General features: G+C 40.9%; 1 protein-coding gene and 1 long non-coding RNA gene across 12 annotated transcripts in view; one reads left to right on the forward strand and one right to left on the reverse strand.

Moving 5' to 3' along the window:
- Nucleotides 1–2,444: 2,444 nt before the first annotated feature.
- On the reverse strand, nt 2,445–19,347 carry LOC120717216. Its single transcript, XR_005692124.1, has 3 exons — nt 19,241–19,347; nt 16,273–16,277; nt 2,445–2,455 (listed from the first exon to the last, which is right to left on the reverse strand). It is a non-coding gene; the product is annotated as an uncharacterized LOC120717216 (long non-coding RNA).
- Nucleotides 2,475–19,678, forward strand: part of celf1 (cugbp, Elav-like family member 1) — a 74,671-nt gene continuing 57,467 nt past the window's right edge. For 2 of the 11 annotated variants that reach the window (XM_040005100.1, XM_040005104.1), the window contains exons 1-3: nt 2,581–2,923; nt 12,185–12,304; nt 18,845–19,032. In XM_040005100.1, coding sequence (XP_039861034.1) covers nt 12,201–12,304; nt 18,845–19,032 — 292 coding nt within the window. In that variant the 5' untranslated portion in view covers nt 2,581–2,923; nt 12,185–12,200. The other 9 variants (XM_040005101.1, XM_040005103.1, XM_040005108.1 and 6 more) reach the window with 9 other exon arrangements.

Raw genomic sequence — 19,678 nt, forward strand, 5'->3', positions numbered from 1 at the left:
AAATCGTCACCATATTACGTTTTCGGCTACCCACCACGTTCCTAAATGACGACCTCGGAAAAAAGAGGAAATATGAGAACCGTCTGGACTGAATCTACACATGTTCGCTCTTTTTCTTCAAATCGCTTAGAAACACGCTATTTAACATCATTAAAGTCCTGGTTAAGGTCAGGAATAAGGATAAGGTTAGGTTTAGGGCTGGAATACAGGGCTGGAACGTCTACTACCGCGGGAGCGTCATTGCACTGGATTCCAGCCATAACCCGCCGCGTACCATAAGAACGCCGAAGGCCTCCTTTCGCGTTCCACAGGAACGCCGCGGGACGTGACAAAACGTCGACATGTTACGCCTCGGGAGTGAGAACGCTCTGTTTATTCTCAAAAAGCCCCTAAAAACAGTCGGTGATCACTGTTGCCCTCTCGGTTTTTATTACCACTATTCATTTTAAAGCTCAGTTTTTAAAACCTTACGATGCAACTACAGTCCAGCCCATTCAGCAGTATATTGATGACTAACCTCGAATTGTGGATGAATTATCTCAGTTGTTCTCCTGACTGAAGTTTGGTCCATTTACAGCATCCTGCTATGCGATTGCATTTGTCCCTGACCATCCAGAATACTCACGGCAACTTTTATCGAGTGGAAAGAAGTTAGCGTTCATCCTCCACCCTTCACTGTTAATATTATGCTAACGTAGCTGTGTTGCTAGCGATCACGTAGCACATCGTTATATATCAGCTAGCCAAACTAAAGTAACCCTACAAACGTCACTGCTGTTTACTTTCCTGTCTTCATTTATGTTGGAAGTGATAGCAGAGCTGTATGTCTTAATTTGTTTCAGAAATCTCTCAGTCAGAACAAGCTATATTATATTTAGATGGAAACTAGCGAGCTAACTCTTTGCTAACTTCTACTACGTTAAGTTTAATAAATTCCATTTTCATGGATGCCTGGATGTTTAACTTAATTTTTACACCTGGTAAAGCAGCCACACTGATCATTTTATTACAGATGAAAGAATTTAGATAGTTTTTAACTCTCAGTAATGCCGCAGTGATCGTTTGGCTTATGGACCTGCAGCGGAGTTTGGGCCCAGACACGGTTAATGACGTCAGACTTAAAGACCGGATAGAGGTCAGGGGAGGTCGGGGGCCACACCATGAGTTTCTCTAATTTTATGCCGATAGCAGCCAATGATGCAGAGGTATTCCTTGCAGTATGAGATGGTGCATTGTCAGGCATGAAGATGATTTTGTTGTGGAAAGCATGGTTCTTTTATTTTGTACCATGGAAGAAAGTGGTCAGTCAGGATGTCCACATACTTTGCAGAGGTCACTTTCACACCTTCAGGGACCCTGAAGGGGCCGACCAGCTCTCTCCATGTGATTCCCACCCAAAACATGACTCCACTACCTCTTTGCTGACCTCACATCCTTGTTGGCACATGGTGGCCATCCACCACTCCATCCACATGGACAATATAGGGTTGCATGGCACTCATCAGTGAACAAGACTGATGAAAATTAGTCTTCATGTAGTTCAAGGCCCACTGCAGCCGTTTCTGCTTGTGAGCATGAACCTGTGTGTGCCGTGACTCAGCCACAAATCTCTTGACAGTACAATGATCACGCTTAAGTATTTGTGATATATCTAGGGTTTTCATTACTTGTCCAAGGCATTCAACTATTTCACTTTTTCAGCAGCAGAGAGATCCTTTTTCTTTTTCCAAAGATTTTCAGCTCAAGATATTGTTGCATTATTATTCTTTGTAAATAAACGTTTATTCTGAGAATCCTGTGTTTGCGTCCACCAGCTTCACTATCCTTGACAAATGAGGAAAATTTGAAAAAGCACCACAGGGATAATTCAGTATCTCGGTGCTGCCTCACTGGCTAAACAGGATGCTTGGCCTTTCTAAATGAAAATCCTTTGATTAAAAAATACCATAAACACACGTCTCTGACTAGCTTTTTTGTGAGCTACCTACATTTTGAACTTGACTATTTTTTTGCAACTTTCATGATGTTATTTTTAGCTTCTGGCATCCCTTCACATAAGATGTTAAACACTGTGGCTGTTGACAGCTCAAATGGCGACAGGTATGGCACACTCAAAAGTAAAAAGAATTTATCTAGTAATATTATTATTATAATTGCTGTAACTAAATAATTTGCCATATATGGGATGAATAAAGTATTTGTTATTGTCATCTTCTTCACATCTTTATGATGTTTTTCCACAACTACAGTTAACAGGTGTTTCTAATTAGAAATATAGCCACTAACAACGAACAATTAATTTTTAAGGATAACTTATATAAAGCTTTTTGATTTTAATATCTTTAGATTTCACACCTTTTTAAAAAGTTAAACATGAATATCTATTAACTTTATTATTTTTCTATTTTCAATGGGGAAAACAACAACGACAAACAAAACTGAACCACATTAGAGGCTTGCTGGAAAGTAGGAAACGATAGTCCCTTTCTACGGACCGTACCACGTTACACTTTGAACAAGGGAATTGTCACGTGCACTTTCACCATCGTTACGGAGAGAAAGGAAGAAGTAAGATCGCTTCTTTTCGTTTCAAGGAACGATTCTACATTAAGCCATTCAAATATAAAAGGAAGCAAATATCATGCTGATGTTGGTTCTGACCGGTTCCTTTAAACCTCTCCACCCCCTTTACAGCTGTCGAATGGAAATGGTTCAGCATAAGGAGACTGCCATTTTACACAGTGACTTCTAGTTAAATCTATGAAGTGACAGACCACAAGTTATCCACACGTGTTGTGGTCAGTTTGTTTTCCGAGCGGTGCAATATTTTTAAACGTCACACTGTTACATAATAAGCAAATATCCAAAACACGATTTCGCCTGTTAAGCACAAATCCAACTAACAGTGAAGTAAAGAACCCGGGTAAGTAGTTGAGCATTTTAAGTTAACTGTTGTCGCTAGCGTTAATGACACAGACAACTCACGAAGAGGCAGCTGCTGGGCTTGGAGCATAGTTTGATGGCCCGGCAAAAATATTGTTTAAGTCACGTCATGACGAGTTTGGGTTGGTTCGCGTAAGGGAGCTGTGCTTACAGTATCATTTGGTAGTAGCGATACGAATCATTAACTCACTTGAAAGGTTTGTGAATATGTGCACATAAATATGTCCAATATAAATGTATGTATTGTACAAAATACACATGCATGTGACGTCACCGAAAGCGGAAGTCACCCCTGCCACCTCTCTCGCAGTAATAGTGGACTTTTTTTTAATTTAAGTCTGATCTGTTAAACTGTTAAGCTTCTCTGCACCAGGCAACAAGACCGCCTCCCAGCTTTAATAGCAAGCTCGAGTTTAGAAGATATATAGCCAAGAGGTCTGAGCTAAACCTTTGATCCTCTGGAGTGTATCACTTCCTGTATTAGTGTAAAGCAGAGAATCATAGCATGCTGCTAACATGGATGCTACTTGTACTGCAGTAAACAGCCAGCACCAAAACATATTTTGGACAGCTAAAGTCAGCAGTTTATCTTCAGGCTGTTTTTCAGGGTTCAGTCTTCTGCTGGTCAGCTCATTGGATTAAAGTTAATATAGTAATAGAGAGAAAACTGTATAATTCTGAATTATACTAATGCATGAAGCATTCACACAGCAACCTGAGGTAACTGATTGTTGCTGAGGTAAAGTTGTTTGTTTTTGTCAGAGAAGTCTGGAATTAACATCTCCAGTAAAATAAAAAATGCTGTGTGACAGCAAGTAAAGTGGTGAATGTACTCTTAATATAACCAAAATAACAGTTTACTATCTTGATAATCAATCATCCAAGTAAGGAAATCACAAAAAGTTGATACTGTTCATTTGGAGGTAGCGTTTTCAGCAGGAGAAACGTTTTGTCACTCGGCCGAGTGCCTTCTTCAGTCTCGGCTGACTGCAGATTTCCCCAACCTGACCACTGATCAGTGGCCATGAGTAAGATTCACAGAGTTTGCAATAAGCTACCCCTAGGCCAACTCCTCTATCTAGAGATGGTCTTTCTCCTTTCACGTAAATGGCCTCTTTGACTCCCCAATCAAACCAGCGTTCCTCCCTGTCCAGGATGTGTACATCCTAATCCTTTAAAGAGTGGCCACTGGCCTGAAAGTGTAGACTGCTGAGTAGAGCAGGGCGATATGACCAAAAATATTTATCACAATATACATTTGAAAATTTGCTATAACGATATAACTGACGATATAATTGAGACTAGACAAAATACTTTACAACTCCACAACTTTATTAGTGCAAAATAAACCATCAATGTATTTTCACTTAAACAAGCAGCTGTTTTTTGCATTAAAGTTATATAAAAATTAGGGGTGCAACGATACACAAAATTCACGGTTCGGTTCGATACTTTGGTGTCACGGTTCGATATTTTTTCGATACAAAAAAAAGTTCATGCCTTTTTAATTTGTCATTTATTAAAATTATAAATATATATTTTAACTCAAAAGTACAGTTTTTAAATTTAACCCTAACCCTTGTGCGTGTTTTTTATTTTGACAGCGAATGCGCACCTGCGGACCACTTATGTGCAGCCCTGGTTATTTAGCTCGTCATATTGCAGCCACAGAAATTCTTTTGTCCATGAAACCATAAAGCTGCACTTTCTTTTTGCCTTATAGTCTGATTTGTCATAACTTTTCCGTTTTGTGGTAAGCTTTTCTTTGGCTGTCACTTCTTCACCCTGACCTGTCTTATTTGGCTCAGCAGAACTAAAATATATATCCTGCTGCTTTTACACGCTCACTCACATAAGCTCAGCGATTCTCTGCGCGATCAACCTCTCACATGTTTAAGCTGCGGGAGATTTCACTTGTCATGTTTGCATAGTAAGCTAATGATTGATAAGACGATGTCAGAGGAATTGGTGCACAAATTATCATCACTCACAGATCAGTGCTGTCGCTCTCTATACACAGTTTGCACGATTGCAAAGTGAAAGCAAAAAAACAAGCGCAAATTCAAACGCGATTTCAATATGTCACATATTGACAGTGGCTCACCGATGCCAATGACATAATTACCCAGCTACATTTCTGAAAGAATGCAAAAGCATTGACATATATTTTTCCTTCCTACAATAGCCCGACGGGCAGGGAAGAGATAGATTTGGTAGCCCGACTGAAAAAATCGCTAGCCCCAGGACGTCGGGCTAGCGATATTGCAAGCCCTGTATCTGATTGAGGAATCACTCATCTTTGGAAAAGAGTTTATTACAGAGAAATGTCTCTTTCCAAAATAAAAGCTATATTATCCGCTTCTTCTGGGCTATATTCTCAGCAGCATAAGGAGAATCATGTGCTAACAGCTGTCTAAATGACTCGGCTAAAGTTAGTAGCATGCTTGTTGTTTTTGTCTTTGCACTAGGATGATGTCGGCGTAAATGTGCAGTCATATTCGTTGTGTTCCCACTAGTGCTTTCAGGTTAATCTCGTTGAAATGACCTTAACTGGTGGTGGTCAGAGGGCCCGGTGGCCCGGTGGCGCCAGTGTCCGGCAGCCTCGCCTCTGTCAGTGCGCCCCAGGGTGGCTGTGGCTACAATGTAGCTGCCATCACCAGTGTGTGAATGTGTGTGTGAATGGGTGGATGACTGGATATGTAAAGCGCTTTGGGGTCCTTAGGGACTAGTAAAGCGCTATATAAATACAGGCCATTTAACGCCACAACACGGCAAATCTCCGTTAACGAGCTACCGCCGATCGCCCCGTGCATGGGGCTAGACGGCCAACACGTTAACGAGCTAACTGCGCTAACACACTAGTTCCCACCCATGTAATTGAGCATTGCATGGCACATCCAACATACTGTTTTACTTTAGTCCATGACTCGCTTACCTTCAGGGCCATACGTCACATGAAAACCAAAATAATTCCAAACGCCAGATCTGAATGAGGGTGGGGGAGGTCCATGTTGCAAGGAGAGCTTAACTTCTGTCTTGCTAGCTTGCCCTGCGCTCTTCCTTCTGACTATGCTGTCTGTGTTGAGCGCTCAGTGGATCTGCGCTCGACAGTGCAGTCGAGCGCAGATCCACTGAGCGCTCAACACAGACAGCATAGTCAGAAGGAAAGTTGATAAAATAAATTACAAATGTTGTATTGTTCGATACATATGCGTACCGAACCGAAAGCACTGTATCGAACAGTTCAATATCGATACGAATATCGTTGCACCCCTAATAAAAATGTAACAGTGCAAATGCAAATTCCTTGCTGACAGTTTAACCTAAAGGCATTTCCAGTGGACATTGCACCACTTGATGGGTTGTCGGAGCATTACGTCTATCGTAGGGAGGAGCCTCGCAGAGTGATACGTACTGTGCTTCAACATAATATTACCGTATTGCGTGTGTATAACCTCTTTTTAAGTTTGGTGGCTATTATATACTAGGGCTGTTCGATATAACGATATATATATCGGATGACGATATAAAAACGTCTATAGTTTCATTTTACGCTATCGTTTGTTTCGTGGTGTTGCAAAATAAACTGTTTACGACAATATTTTTTCATCATTTTGATGGACACTGTAGTGGCTGTATTAATTTCCTAAAGTTCTCTCTTTCTCTTATATTTAATATAAACACACTACGGACGGACAAGCGCCTGTTTTTATGCGTTGTCGTTAGCAACAACGACGGTAACACCATCGCATGTCCGCTGGTTTATGTTCCACATAAACCTTTCACAATAAAGCTCAAGATCCTGTTGAGACTTTTCAAAATAAACCGAATCACTCTCACGAGATTCACAGAATTTACAGAAAATGTTACATTTTTGTGATTTATATCGTTATCGGGATGATAGAATTCTTATATTGGGATATGAGATTTTGGTCATATCGCACAGCCCTATTATATACTGTTATGATGACAATATGTCGGCCAATGTCCACTGGAAATGCCTTTAGGTTAAACTGTCAGCAAAGAATTTGCATTTGCACTGTTACATCTTTATATAACTTTAATGCAAAAAACAGCTGCTTGTTTAAGTGAAAATACATTGATGTTTTTTGTTTTTTTTTTGCACTAATAAAGTTGTGGAGTTGTAAAGTATTTTGTCACGGTTTGGCATGGCAGACCATGGGGGGTGTAGGGAAGGAGGACCCAGGCGCGGTGCTCTGTGTGCGAACAGTGCGTTTATTTACAGTGTGTGGTACAAAACAACAATAAATCCCCGTGTTTTCCCCAGACTCCCGTGTCGTCCTCCTAGTGCTCTCTGCTCCCGTGTCTGCACTCCCGGTGCTCGCTGCTCTTCAGGCCTTCCACGCTCCTCCTGCGGGAAACAATAGCGGCAGCTGTCAGGACACTAAACAATGGCAGGCATGCACTTAACGACGAAACCTAAACTGGGTGACTAACGTGGAGTCTCAAGCAATGATCCCACGCCGCTGGGAGCTCCAAGACTCTCTTAAGTAGCTCCCCCGACGAGGCCTGATCAGCAGCAGGTGTGTGGCTTCGGGTGTGGCCAGTCCCCTAGCAGGGCCACACCCCCCAGGCCTGACGGCGCCTATAAACAAGTGCTCAGACACACAGCCACCCACACACATATGTACAAGCATAGAGAAGGGGAAGCAACACCAAAAATACATAATAATATAACAGGTCCATGACTGCCCAGGGGTCCTGGGTCGCCCCGTCCCAGGACCCTGACAGTATTTTGTCTAGTGTCAATTATATCGTCAGTTATATCGTTATCGCAAATTTTCAAATGTATATCGTGATAAATATTTTTGGTCATATCGCCCTGCTCTACTCCCTACGATCGGCGTAATGCTCCGACAACCCATCAAGTGGTGCGGGTTTGTAGCTTAGCAAAATCGTACTAAAACATCAGTCAGTAAACACAACCAGAGTTCATACATAAGGCACACGGGATTATAAGGGGCTCTGTCGATTTTCAGAAAAATCAAAGGATGATTTTAAGTGTGCCGTATTTTCCAAACAACACGGTAATAACGACGGCCCGCTAGCATGCGCTACCAAAAATAGTGCTTTGTTGTGTATCTGACGGACGAAAGCTAAACCAGTTCCACACCAGTGAAGCTGCAGCATTTTTACAAACCAGTTCTGGTTCATCCATTTCATTCAACGATCCACTTTTGCTCTTCTCATTCTGCGTCACCGGCACGCATTTTCCGCCATGTGCGTATGAAAACAAAGGCGCTGCTCATGCTTGTTTTACCCATATTCTATCTCAATATTTCATTTTCTTATCGTTGCCCAACATTACACCGGTATTACCGTGAACGGTATGATATGGCCCGGCCCTACCCTATTGTCCTTCTGGGTGTTTTTCTTGCTGTCATCGGCTTCACTTTGTATCTCAAATTATTCAAATGTTTCACCTTCCTAAGGAACATTATGAAGGTGCTAAGAAAAAAAGGCAAAGATGTGGTTGTCGGTGGCCTAACCAACTTCAACTTCATTTGTATGGTACATTTAAAACAACTATTGTTGACCAAAGTGCTTTACAGGTTCAGCAAGTGAAAACAGTGATAAGGGACAATAGAAATAATGACAAGACAGATGTGGAGCACTAGTAGTGATTCAGGGCCTGACAATGCAAGCGCGTCAGCAGCATTTGCAGCTGATATTTAGCTGTAACTCAATGGCCTAGGCATTTTTAAACAAGAACATTTCCCTGGGAACTACTAGACTATTTGGGAAATACTTGACTATTGTGGCAGATTATTGACACACTGTCATTTATTTTGCTGTTGCCTTTAACTTTATAGGTTTTCCTGTTTCTACAGTAACATTTAATTGTCTGGAAGTCAGTAGCATGCTCTCTTTGCTGCATTTCAGTTGTGGCAAGCAAACAGCTTCTGGATATGTTACACCCACCACTGATGGTGGTGGTGGTAGACTGACTAGTGTGCAAACTGGTAAAGACTTGACACAGTAATTAAGATTATTAATGTGGTATTGTAATCGTTATTTCATTTAGACCACAGTCATTTTAATGTTTTTGTGAATTGCTGGGTTATGAATAATTTGTTAATGTTCAGTTGTTTGCCAAGTTAGCTTGCTTCCTGTGGGTTGCCATCGTTAGATAAAGTGATTAGATGCCTAATCACTGAAGTCAACTTAGCTTGAGTGTCTAGTGGCTCTAGCATATTGATTTATGTGTTGGATGTCTTTGTAAAATATTTTTTTCTTTTTTTTAAACATATTTGTTTCAGGGCTCTAGACTAACCTTTTGCCATGGTTGCGCTGGAGCACCTAACTTCTTTTTTTCTTAGGTGCACCCAAATGTTTTAACCACATCGCTTAACACCGCAGCTTTACATGTTCACTTTTTAAAAATAATTGCTGTCCATACTAGAGATGGACCGATCCGATATTACGTATCGGTATCGGTCCGATACTGACCTAAATTACTGGATCGGATATCGGAGAAAAATAAAAAATGTAATCCGATCCATTAAATATCACGAAAGCACCTCACAAAACTTGCAACACGCCGTAACTCACCTCAGAACGTTAGCACGTCGGAGCAGTGTGCATCACGTGATAGAGCGGCTGTGGCATGCGGGACCTGTCGGTGGTCTGGATAGCATGTGGAGCTTCGCTAGCAACCCGGCATTTCATCTCCGACAAAGTTATCCCCGAGAGAAGTAAAGCAAGTGTGTAAGTCCATCTCTGAATGTTTGTAAAGCATTCCTGCGTTAAGCTTAACAAACGATATATGGAGCGACTGCCTCTTCTTGCTGCTACTTCAATCATGAAACTGCTTAATGATCAGCTGATCGGCTTTTCTCTTGTTTGTTTTTGGCCCACTTTGCACCAGAAAGAGGAAACCAGTGGATAAACAACAGCAGCACGTTTAAGCTTGATAAGCTGTTGTTAGAATGTATTTAATATTACTTTCTACACCAGGATCTTTTTCTACAGCTGACGGCTGGTAACTGTGCAGGGGCGGATCTAGCAAAGTTTAGCCAGGGGGGCCGACAGGGCATGAACAGGGAAAAGGGGGCACAAAGACATACTTTTCTTTCTTATTCTCATTTAAAATGTCGAGCTTTTAATAAATAATTATCTGACACCCAAAGTTTTAATTTGATGTAAAATGAATAGAAGTCCATTACTGTATATAGTAACTATTAAGTCTAATATATATATACCTAACTAATATATAAGCTATAGTACTAATATGTAAGCTACAGTACTTTTTCCTTTGGGAAGGTACCATCTGTGCAGTCTGCAATTTTGTTGAAGAAAGATGTTGAATCTATTTAATATTTTAATATATTGAAAAATAATTGATTTCTGTGCATTTTTTTTTCACGCTGCATCAAATTAAGGCTGATTACGTCGATTAAGCATCATGAGGTGGAGCGTGAGGGGTGGTTCCCTATTTTTTATTTATTTATTTTTGTTGTTGCTGGGAGTTGGAACCCTATTAGTTAGGTTGCTTAATATTTACGCTAAGTACTCTTTAAAATACCAGAATAGGGAGGATGGTGTAGGTTTGAGTTTATTAGATTGATCAGTATTACTGAACTGTGAAATGGGTTTTTTTGCATACAGGTATAACAGAATAGCTTTAGTGTAGTTGTTGTTTTAAACTTGAGTATGAACTTATACAAAATGCAGCAAGATATTTAAAAAACAGTTTTGTTGATTAAAAAACACTATATCGGATTCATATCGGTATCGGCAGATATCCAAATTTATGATATCGGTATCGGTATCGGACATAAAAAAGTGGTATCGTGCCATCTCTAGTCCATACTGGCAACATTGATTTGTAAAGGATTAACTAACAATCTTGTTCTTTATTTGGAGCACATTTCTACAAGAAAGATAAGTTACCATATTTTTTGGACCCTAAAGTGCACCAGATAATAAGGCGCATTAAACCAAACAGTCAGATAAGTCAAACTTTACTCAACTCATTCCTCCACTTCCGTACCATTGATTCATTAATGTTAAATTCTGTCACAGCAGCATGTCTCTTAACAGGTGCCATTTTGAGGTCCCTATACACACACAATACGGTAATATTATGTTGAAGCGCATATTACTCTGTGAGGCTCCAGTAGGGCTGGGCCATATCATATTGTTCAACGGTAATACCGGTATAATGTGAGGCAATGATAATACAATGAAATATTGCGATAGAATATGGGTAAAACGCGCATGCGCAGTGCCTTTGTTTTCATACGCACATGGCGGCGACAGTGAATGAGAAGGGGCGAAAGTGGATCGTTGAATGAAACAGGTGAACCAGAACTGGTTTGTAAAAATGCTGCAGCTTCAGTGGTGCGGAACTGGTTTGGCTTTCGTCCGTCAGATACACAACAAAGCACATTTTTTGGTAGAGCATGCAAGCGGGCCGTCGTTATTACCGAACTGATTTTATGAACACGGCGCTGAAAAATCTGTCAAAAATGTTTTAGTAAAACTTTGCTAAGCTACGAAGCCGCACCACTTGATGGATTGTCGTAGCATTACGGCTGCCGTAGTCGGGAGCCTTGTGCATTGTGTGTGTGTGTGTGTGTGTGTGTGTGTGTGTGTGTGTGTGTGTGTATAACCTCTTTTTAAGTTTTGTGGATATTATACGTGGTTATGCTGAGGATATGTCGGCCAGTTTCCACTGGAAATGCCTTTTGGTTAAACTGTCAGCAAGTAATTTGCATTTGCACTGTAAAATGTTTATATAGCTTTAATGCACATTAAAAAAAACAGAAACGAAAGGATTTTAAGTGCGCCTTATAGTCCGAAGAATATGGTAATGAAAAAGTTCCTGTGCTTAAAGTGCTTCACTGAGCTGAAATTTAAACTTAAAATGTCTCAAGATATATAAAATGAAAAGGAAGTCCAAATTAAAAGTGCCTCAAAGACTTCGAACTGAAGATCTCAGTATCTGAACATCTTACCTTGGGCATCAACATCTGAGAGGTTCCGCTATTGACTATCTCTCATTGGTTTAGACCACGATATGGAGCAGCAGCACGGAGTTGGTGCGGCGGTGCTTCAGCAGCCCTCTAAGCAGCTCTAAGCGGCCCTCTAAGGCCAATTTGGTCGCAAACGCGACCAAATTGGCCGAACTCCTAGAGCCTTGTGTTTGTAATTGGTTTCTTTTGTGTCTTGTCCTGATGTGTCTCTTGTGTGTATGTGTGGGTTTGTGTTTTACTAGTACTACTAGGCCTTGGATGGATAGCCTTGACCCTGAAACACTGTATGTGTCTCCAGAACACACTGGTCTGCCCTCACATGTCCTTGCTACCGTGGAAGGCCCCAACCTGGAACTGAGGGGGTAAGTGTGTGTGTGTGTGTGTGTGTGTGTGTGTGTGTGTGTGTGTGTGTGGATATGGAGCACCATAACTACTCTGCATCCAAAAGTCCACATTAGCAAAAATGCACTGGTTGCTAATGAAGACTAGCTAACATAGTTAGAGGAAGCTAAGAGCAAAGGATGCACCAGTTGGACACATTTCACAGTTGCTGTTGCCGTTTCCTTGTTTGCAATAGTTTGTGGTCGATGTCCAAACCACTGTTTGGAAAAGTTTCATCAGAAGCACCGTTCTTTTCAACTTTTTCTCACCTTTCTTTCACCTCTCTCTCTCTCTCAATGTCTGTCATTACATTAACTTTGCATTTTTTGCACTTAAGATAACAAGTTACTGTCTACCGTCTTGATAGTGTCACCTTCAACTCATCTGTCTTTTCTTCTTCTCTTGTGTGTTTGCATGCATGTATGTGTGTACACACACAAAGTAAACTAAGAACACAGAAAAGCGATAAAGCAGCACTAATGTAAATGACAACAAAGTGCGGTAAAGACTCTTAATCTAAGCTGTAATTAAGTAAGTTGCGTGAATATGCACAACTGCATGAATATAACGCAAATAAAATTTCCCGGAGGAACCCACCCAAGGAATTAATAAAGTTTCATCTAATCTAATCTAATCTGAATAATATAAAATCTGATACCAGCGTTAAATTATTAAGGTGTATTGGTGTATTTATTATTTTTGCATAGAACCATCAAATCCACTTTTTGTCAAATTAAATACTTTAAAGATTTGGTCCACCTCAGAACTGCACAAATAATCTATAAAGCAGCAAACCAATATTTGCTGCAAATAAGATCAAATCATCATGGCCTGATAGGAATCCTTATGTTCAGCTAGCCTGTCGTAATAACTAATGTAAATATCACAGCATTTAAGTCACAGATAAAGTAAAAAAAAAAAAGGGGCATCATTATATATTGTCATATTTTCGCTCAAAGTGCTTTATTATGCCTCATTCACTGATTCACACCCATTAATTAATACAAGCACTTCAGATATACTCACAGTTTGTTGAAATTACACATTTATTGTCTCATATTAATTATGCACATCAAAGCTGACCAAGAAAACCGCCTTCATGTTTTTCTGTATTTTACCCTCAGTTATTTTGACACAAAGGAATCTGCTGTGATGCTCACACCTTTAACGCTGGTTTGAGGGCGGAGTCAAGGAGGCCATTTACGTGAAAAGGGAAAGACCATCTCTGAATGGAGGAGGGGGCCTTTGGGTACATCTGTCACCATCTTACAATGCTGTGATTGCAGCCATTCCCCAGCTCTCTGTGAATGGGACTCATGGCCATTGATCAGTGGGTTTTGGTCAGTGGTTGTTGATCAATGGTCATGAGAATTTGCATAATTATGATTAAGGAACTGACCTCCCAGCCCATTGTTCCTTCAGTGGGCTGGTTTCAGTCATTATGCAAATTTAAAGTCACTTGGATGAGTGACGAAACCTTTCTCCCACTATACGCTACGTCCAGATGAACAGAATCAACTTTTGGAGAGGTGAAAATACTAGTAGTGCTAGCTGCACGGCGTCAACACATTAACGAGGTAACCGCTGACGCTAACTGCAACGCTAACGTGTTGACGCTCCACGCACGGGGCATTCCGCGGTAACTCGTTAACGGAGATTTGCCGCGTTAATACGGTTATGGTGTTATGGTATCATTTTAACGAGTGTAACGCAGCAGCACTAAAATAGTAATCTCCAAAAGTTTTCTTTTTACCAACCAGCTCCTCTTTGATAGCTGCCGTGTCCATCTTGTTGTTGCCTGCGGGTGAAGCGATGGGGGAGGTGGAGTTGTGTTCAGTGAAGGAGAGAGGCGAGGCAGAGTAACGCAGCGTAGAGACAAAAGTGGACGAAAGAGAGGCAAACTTGCGGTTCCACAAGTATAATTATAACGTAACATAGACTATATCGATATAAACGATATTGTCACATCTCATGTCTCGTATAAAAATATATCGATATATTTAAAAACTCGATATATCGCCCAGTCCTAATTCCACCATCATCTTTCTGTGTGGAGTTTGCATGTTCTCCTGTGTTTTCGTGGGTTCTTTTGCACTGTCCACTTCCTGCTGTGACAAAACAAATTTCCCACGTGTGGGACTAATAAAGGTTATCTTATCTTATCTTCTCTCCAGTAGAGCAGGGCGATGTGACCAAAAATATTTATCACGATATACAGTTGAAAATTTGCGGTAACGATATAACTGATGATATAATTGACACTAGACAAAATACTTTACAACTCCACAACTTTGATGGTTTTTTTTGCACTAATAATGTATTTTCACTTAAACAAGCAGCTGTTTTTTATGTGCATTAAAGTTATATAAAAATGTAACAGTGCAAATGCAAATTCTTTGCTGACAGTTTAACCAAAAGGCATTTCCAGTGGAAACTGGCCAACATATCCTCAGCATAACCAAGTATAACATCCACAAAACTTAAAAAGAGGTTATACACACACAATACGGTAATATTATGTTGAAGCACAGTACGTATCACTCCGCGAGGCTCCGCCTACGATAGCCGTAATGCTCCGACAATCCACGATCGTGGCTCAAGAGTTGGGCGTTCGCCTTGCAATCGGTAGGTTGCCGGTTCGAGCCCCGGCTTGGACAGTCTCGGTCGTTGTGTCCTTGGGCGAGACACTTCACCCGTTGCCTACTGGTGGTGGTCAGAGGGCCCGGTGGCGCCAGTGTCCGGCAGCCTCGCCTCTGTCAGTGCTCCCCAGGGTGGCTGTGGCTACAATGTAGCTTGCCATCACCAGTGTGTGAATGTGTGTGTGAATGGGTGGATGACTGGATATGTAAAGCGCTTTGGGGTCCTTAGGGACTAGTAAAGCGCTATATAAATACAGGCCATTTACCATTTACCATCAAGCAGTGCAGCTTCGTAGCTCAGCAAAGTCGTAGTAAAACATTTGACAGATTTTCGAGCGCCGTGCACATAAAATCGTTTCGAGGTCAGTAAACACAACCAGAGTTCATACATAAGGTACACGGGGTTATAAGGGGCTCTGTCGACTTTCAGAAAAATCAAAGGATGATTTTAAGTGTGCTGTATTTTCCAAACAACACGGTAATAACGACGGCCCGCTAGCATGCTCTACCAAAAATAGCGCTTTGTTGTGTATCTGACGGACGAAAGCTAAACCAGTTCCACACCAGTGAAGCTGCAGCATTTTTACAAACCAGTTCTGGTTCATCGTTTCATTCAACGATCCACTTTTGCTCTTCTCATTCTGCGTCAATGCCGTGTGTGTATGTAAACAAAGGCACTGTGCCTTGCTGGAGGGGAAAAGTGAAGACGCCCATGCAGAGTGCAGCATATGTAAGGAATAACAGACGGGTGTGTTTTAATCTGATCCAATTTGTCTTTTAGACAGTGGAGGAAAATGTGTACTGTCTTACATTGTGTCGAAATGAAGGCACAGAGGTCAAATGCTGCCTTTTGCAGATTCGGTCTGTTTATTTTTTTTAAATTCGTAGTAAATTATTGCCTGGTTTGTTTGTCACTGTATTAATATAGTTGTGCTCAACTAACAGTGTCTTTTTTTGTTTCTTTGTTGAGGACTTACGTGGGTCAAAGCATGTTTTTATATTAAATTATAACATGTCAGTAAACTGTATGTCCCTTGATATAATTATTTTCCAGTGTAACCCTTGGTGAACTTAATTGTTTGTGTGTAGCTGTGAGTTTAGGCTGCACACACAAAGGCGTTATTTGATATTGGTTCATGTATATCTTTACACACAAAAATCACACACAGACCTGTGCAGCATGTAAGACAACAGCGAAAACACGGGCCCCTCAGGCCGGAACCTAATTGTTACTCTTGGTGTAGCTAGTCCAGGGATTAGCTGCTGGCTGGGGAGTACTATTCACTCCCCTTTTCATTCCCTCTGACCACTGGGCCTTATCACCATCAATCTGACACCTTGTTTATCTGACGCTGCAGCCAGATTTGCTGGCCTAGGAGAAATGTTCACAAAGGCCCTGGATCATCAGCACTTTGATTGTGGTCATTCATATGGCTATTACGCACTCTAGTCCCAGTTATCCCAGCATCCCTCTGTTTCCATGAACTACATGCAGTTTTTAGTCTCTGTCCCAGAGCCTGGTAAGCTAACCTGAAGGCCTGCCAGTTTGTCTCTGACGTTTTTGTTCTTCTTTCATCTCAAACATAAGTGTCCCTTTACTTGATTTTTTTTTTTTTTTGGTTTGTTTTTGTGTTCAAACACACGGGTTTTCATGTGGATTGGTTTATTTTTTTTACCTCTGGTTTTTTGCACACTGCTGCCCTATGACACCAGTCCTCGGGGACTTAACAGCAAGTGTGCAATCTGGAGTTTGCCTCTACCTTCTGATCGCCTTGTGAGTTTACTTCCATTGTGCTGAAGAAGAAGAAAGATACAGGTTTTATCAGCATGGCTTCTTTTAAGCTGGATTTTCTCCCAGAGATGATGGTGGACCATTGCTCTTTAAATGCTAGTCCTGTGTAAGTAACCCTTCCTAGCCAGGTTCATTATTCCAGGTGCCTCTTGAAGTCAGCTGGAAAGAATTGTAGTGGAGTGTACATTTAGCAATAAATATGTGTACTGCAAGATAGTGAAATTCCTCAGAAGTCCCGATTTCAACATCTTTTTTTTTTTTTTTGTTATATATATACAAGACATTCAGTGTTTGTGTCGGCAGTCTATGTATATGCTTTTATTTAAAGCTGTATTTCCTTTTATAGTGAAAGAGTTAAAAATAAATACTTAAAAAAAACAAATTATGCGCTCCATCAAATATGCATTCTGTTTAACAAAAAAACGAGCTTGTAGGTCTTTCACTACATGGGTTCCTTAAAATTTCAGCAAAAACTCTTCCCTGGAAAAAAAAGTCCAGATTATTGTCAATATTAGAATTTGTATTTAAGCAGGAGTCCACTATGTGTATGTTGTTGGCATAGTGCAGCCTGAACTTTTCTGTACATAACCTGATAAAGATGGTGTGAGATCGCAAAAGCCAGTGCAGCTCAATTAGACATTAAAAATTCCTTAGTGCATTGTAAGGCTAGTACAGGTAATAATCTGTAGTGCTTTGATTATTTTAGTAATTGAGTGTTCTATCGCTTATTCCATTTGAAATCACATAAGAAGTACTTATGCATTAATTAATAAGTAATAATAAATATTCAGGATAGGAAAAAGCCCCACAGGGCAGCGGGTAAAACGGGTGGGCAGCGTGCAAGGTCCCCTGTGATGACCCTGTTTTTCCTGAGACAGGAGGATCTGGCAATGGCCTCTAGGGCTGGCAGAGGGCTGCCTTTTGGGGCATTGTTAATAACCCTCTGTGCAGCCTTCCTGCTCTCAGTATTGGCCCCTGTGTACCAAACTCCCAGGCAGTAAGAGAGCATGCCCTCCACTGAGGAGTGGTAGAAGGCCAGCAGCAGCTTCTGGTCTTCAGACTGAAAAAAGCACTTTCTTTCAAACAATACTCGGTTGAGACGAGGAATATATCCTCCACACCGCTGCCCTGCCACCAGCCTGAGTGCATAATACAAAACAGGACTGATTAATGTTTTCATGTTGTTTACACCAAATTCTGACCCTACCGTTCACAGCAGACATTGACTCAACAGACCATTAGAATTGCTTCAGTTTCCTTGTTCTTGTTTTGTTCTTATCTGATAGGAGTGGCACCTGGCATGGTTTTCCGCTGCTGTAACCCATTTCTTCCAAGATTAGGCGTGTTATGTGTTCACAGATGGACTTCTTAATATCACGGTTGTTTACCTTAGTGGGCTTGTTATTGAATTAATGTTGGCTTCGTATCAGATTGAAGCAGCCTGGCTATTCTGCTCCGATCTCAGGCATAAACAAGAAATTTTCACCCACAAAACTGCCGCTCACTGGATATTTAAAATTTTTAGACCATTCTCTATAACTTAGAGGTGATTGAGCAAATTAGCAGTATCTGAAATACTTAGAACAGCAGCATCAAAAACCGTCCACATTAAGTCACTTAAATAACTTTTCCTCACCATTCTGTTGCCTGGTTTGAACTTCAGTGCATCATCTCGACTCTGTCTACATGCTGGAATGCATTGAGTTGCTACCATGTGATTGGCTCACTAGTTATTTGCATTAATGTGTCGTTGATCAAGTGTATCTAACAAAGAGGCGAATGCCCTAAGCGCCTTGAGGTGACTGCTGTTGTGATTTGGTGCTAGATGAGTAAAATTAAAGTGAAATTAATTCAATTAACATATTTTGTGTCCCTTTCGTGAGTATTCACAGAATTAATCAGTAAAAACCACAAACAGTCATTTATGCTCCTAATCAGAGGTGATTTTAGAGAAATGTGTGAAAATGTGACCATAGCCACTTTCTGTCAGACCCTAATCGATAAATGTTGTACATGTACACTATTGTTTAATGCATACTTTTAAGTTTGTTTCTAGCTCCAATTTAATGGACGGTTGTCTGTCTTTCTAGTGGGAAGAAGATGAATGGGTCCCTGGATCACCCTGACCAACCAGATATTGATGCCATTAAAATGTTTGTTGGACAGATTCCCCGGTCTTGGTCGGAAGAGCAGCTTCGTGAACTGTTTGAACCTTATGGAGCAGTCTACGAGATTAATGTTCTCCGAGACCGCAGCCAGAATCCACCGCAGAGCAAAGGTCGGCGGCATGTAGTTATACTCACATAAGGTCATTAAGAAACAGCAAATATCCAGATGAGAGAGGCATAATGCAACAGCTGTATTCATTCTGAACCTGTAGTAGTCTAATATGTCACCCTTAAATGTAACTTCTTTGTCACAATTACAAACACAATTTGTTCAAACTAAATGGGCTGCAGTAGGGGTGGGCAATATAAACGTTATACAATATAAACGATATAAATTTGGCCAACGATAGAGCGATATAGTCAAAATCTCTATCGCAATAGCGTATGTTGATGATGTCATCAAGCTGCGCCTGTTTTGGTCGAAAGCATCGCAGAGGCTACAACCATTATCATCTGCAAATTATGGCGGACGACAGTCACAGCAAAGAGATGAAGCACTGTTGAAATATGGGGAAAGCCAAAAACTGCGCTTCCTCCACTTCCGTAACATTGATTCATTAATGTTGAATTCTCTCACAGCTGCTCTGTTCCCATGTTGTTGCAGTATATTAATAACTAACCTCGTATTGTGGATGAATGATCTCAGTTGTTCTCCTGACTGAAGTTTGGCCCGTGTACAGCATCCTGCTATGCGATTGCATTTGTCCCTGACCACCAGAATCCCTCACGTTAACTTTTATCGAGTGGAAAAAAAGT

Source organism: Simochromis diagramma, unplaced genomic scaffold (assembly GCF_900408965.1).
Source record: "Simochromis diagramma unplaced genomic scaffold, fSimDia1.1 OVJJ01000085.1, whole genome shotgun sequence".
Classification (NCBI taxonomy): Eukaryota; Metazoa; Chordata; class Actinopteri; order Cichliformes; family Cichlidae; genus Simochromis; species Simochromis diagramma.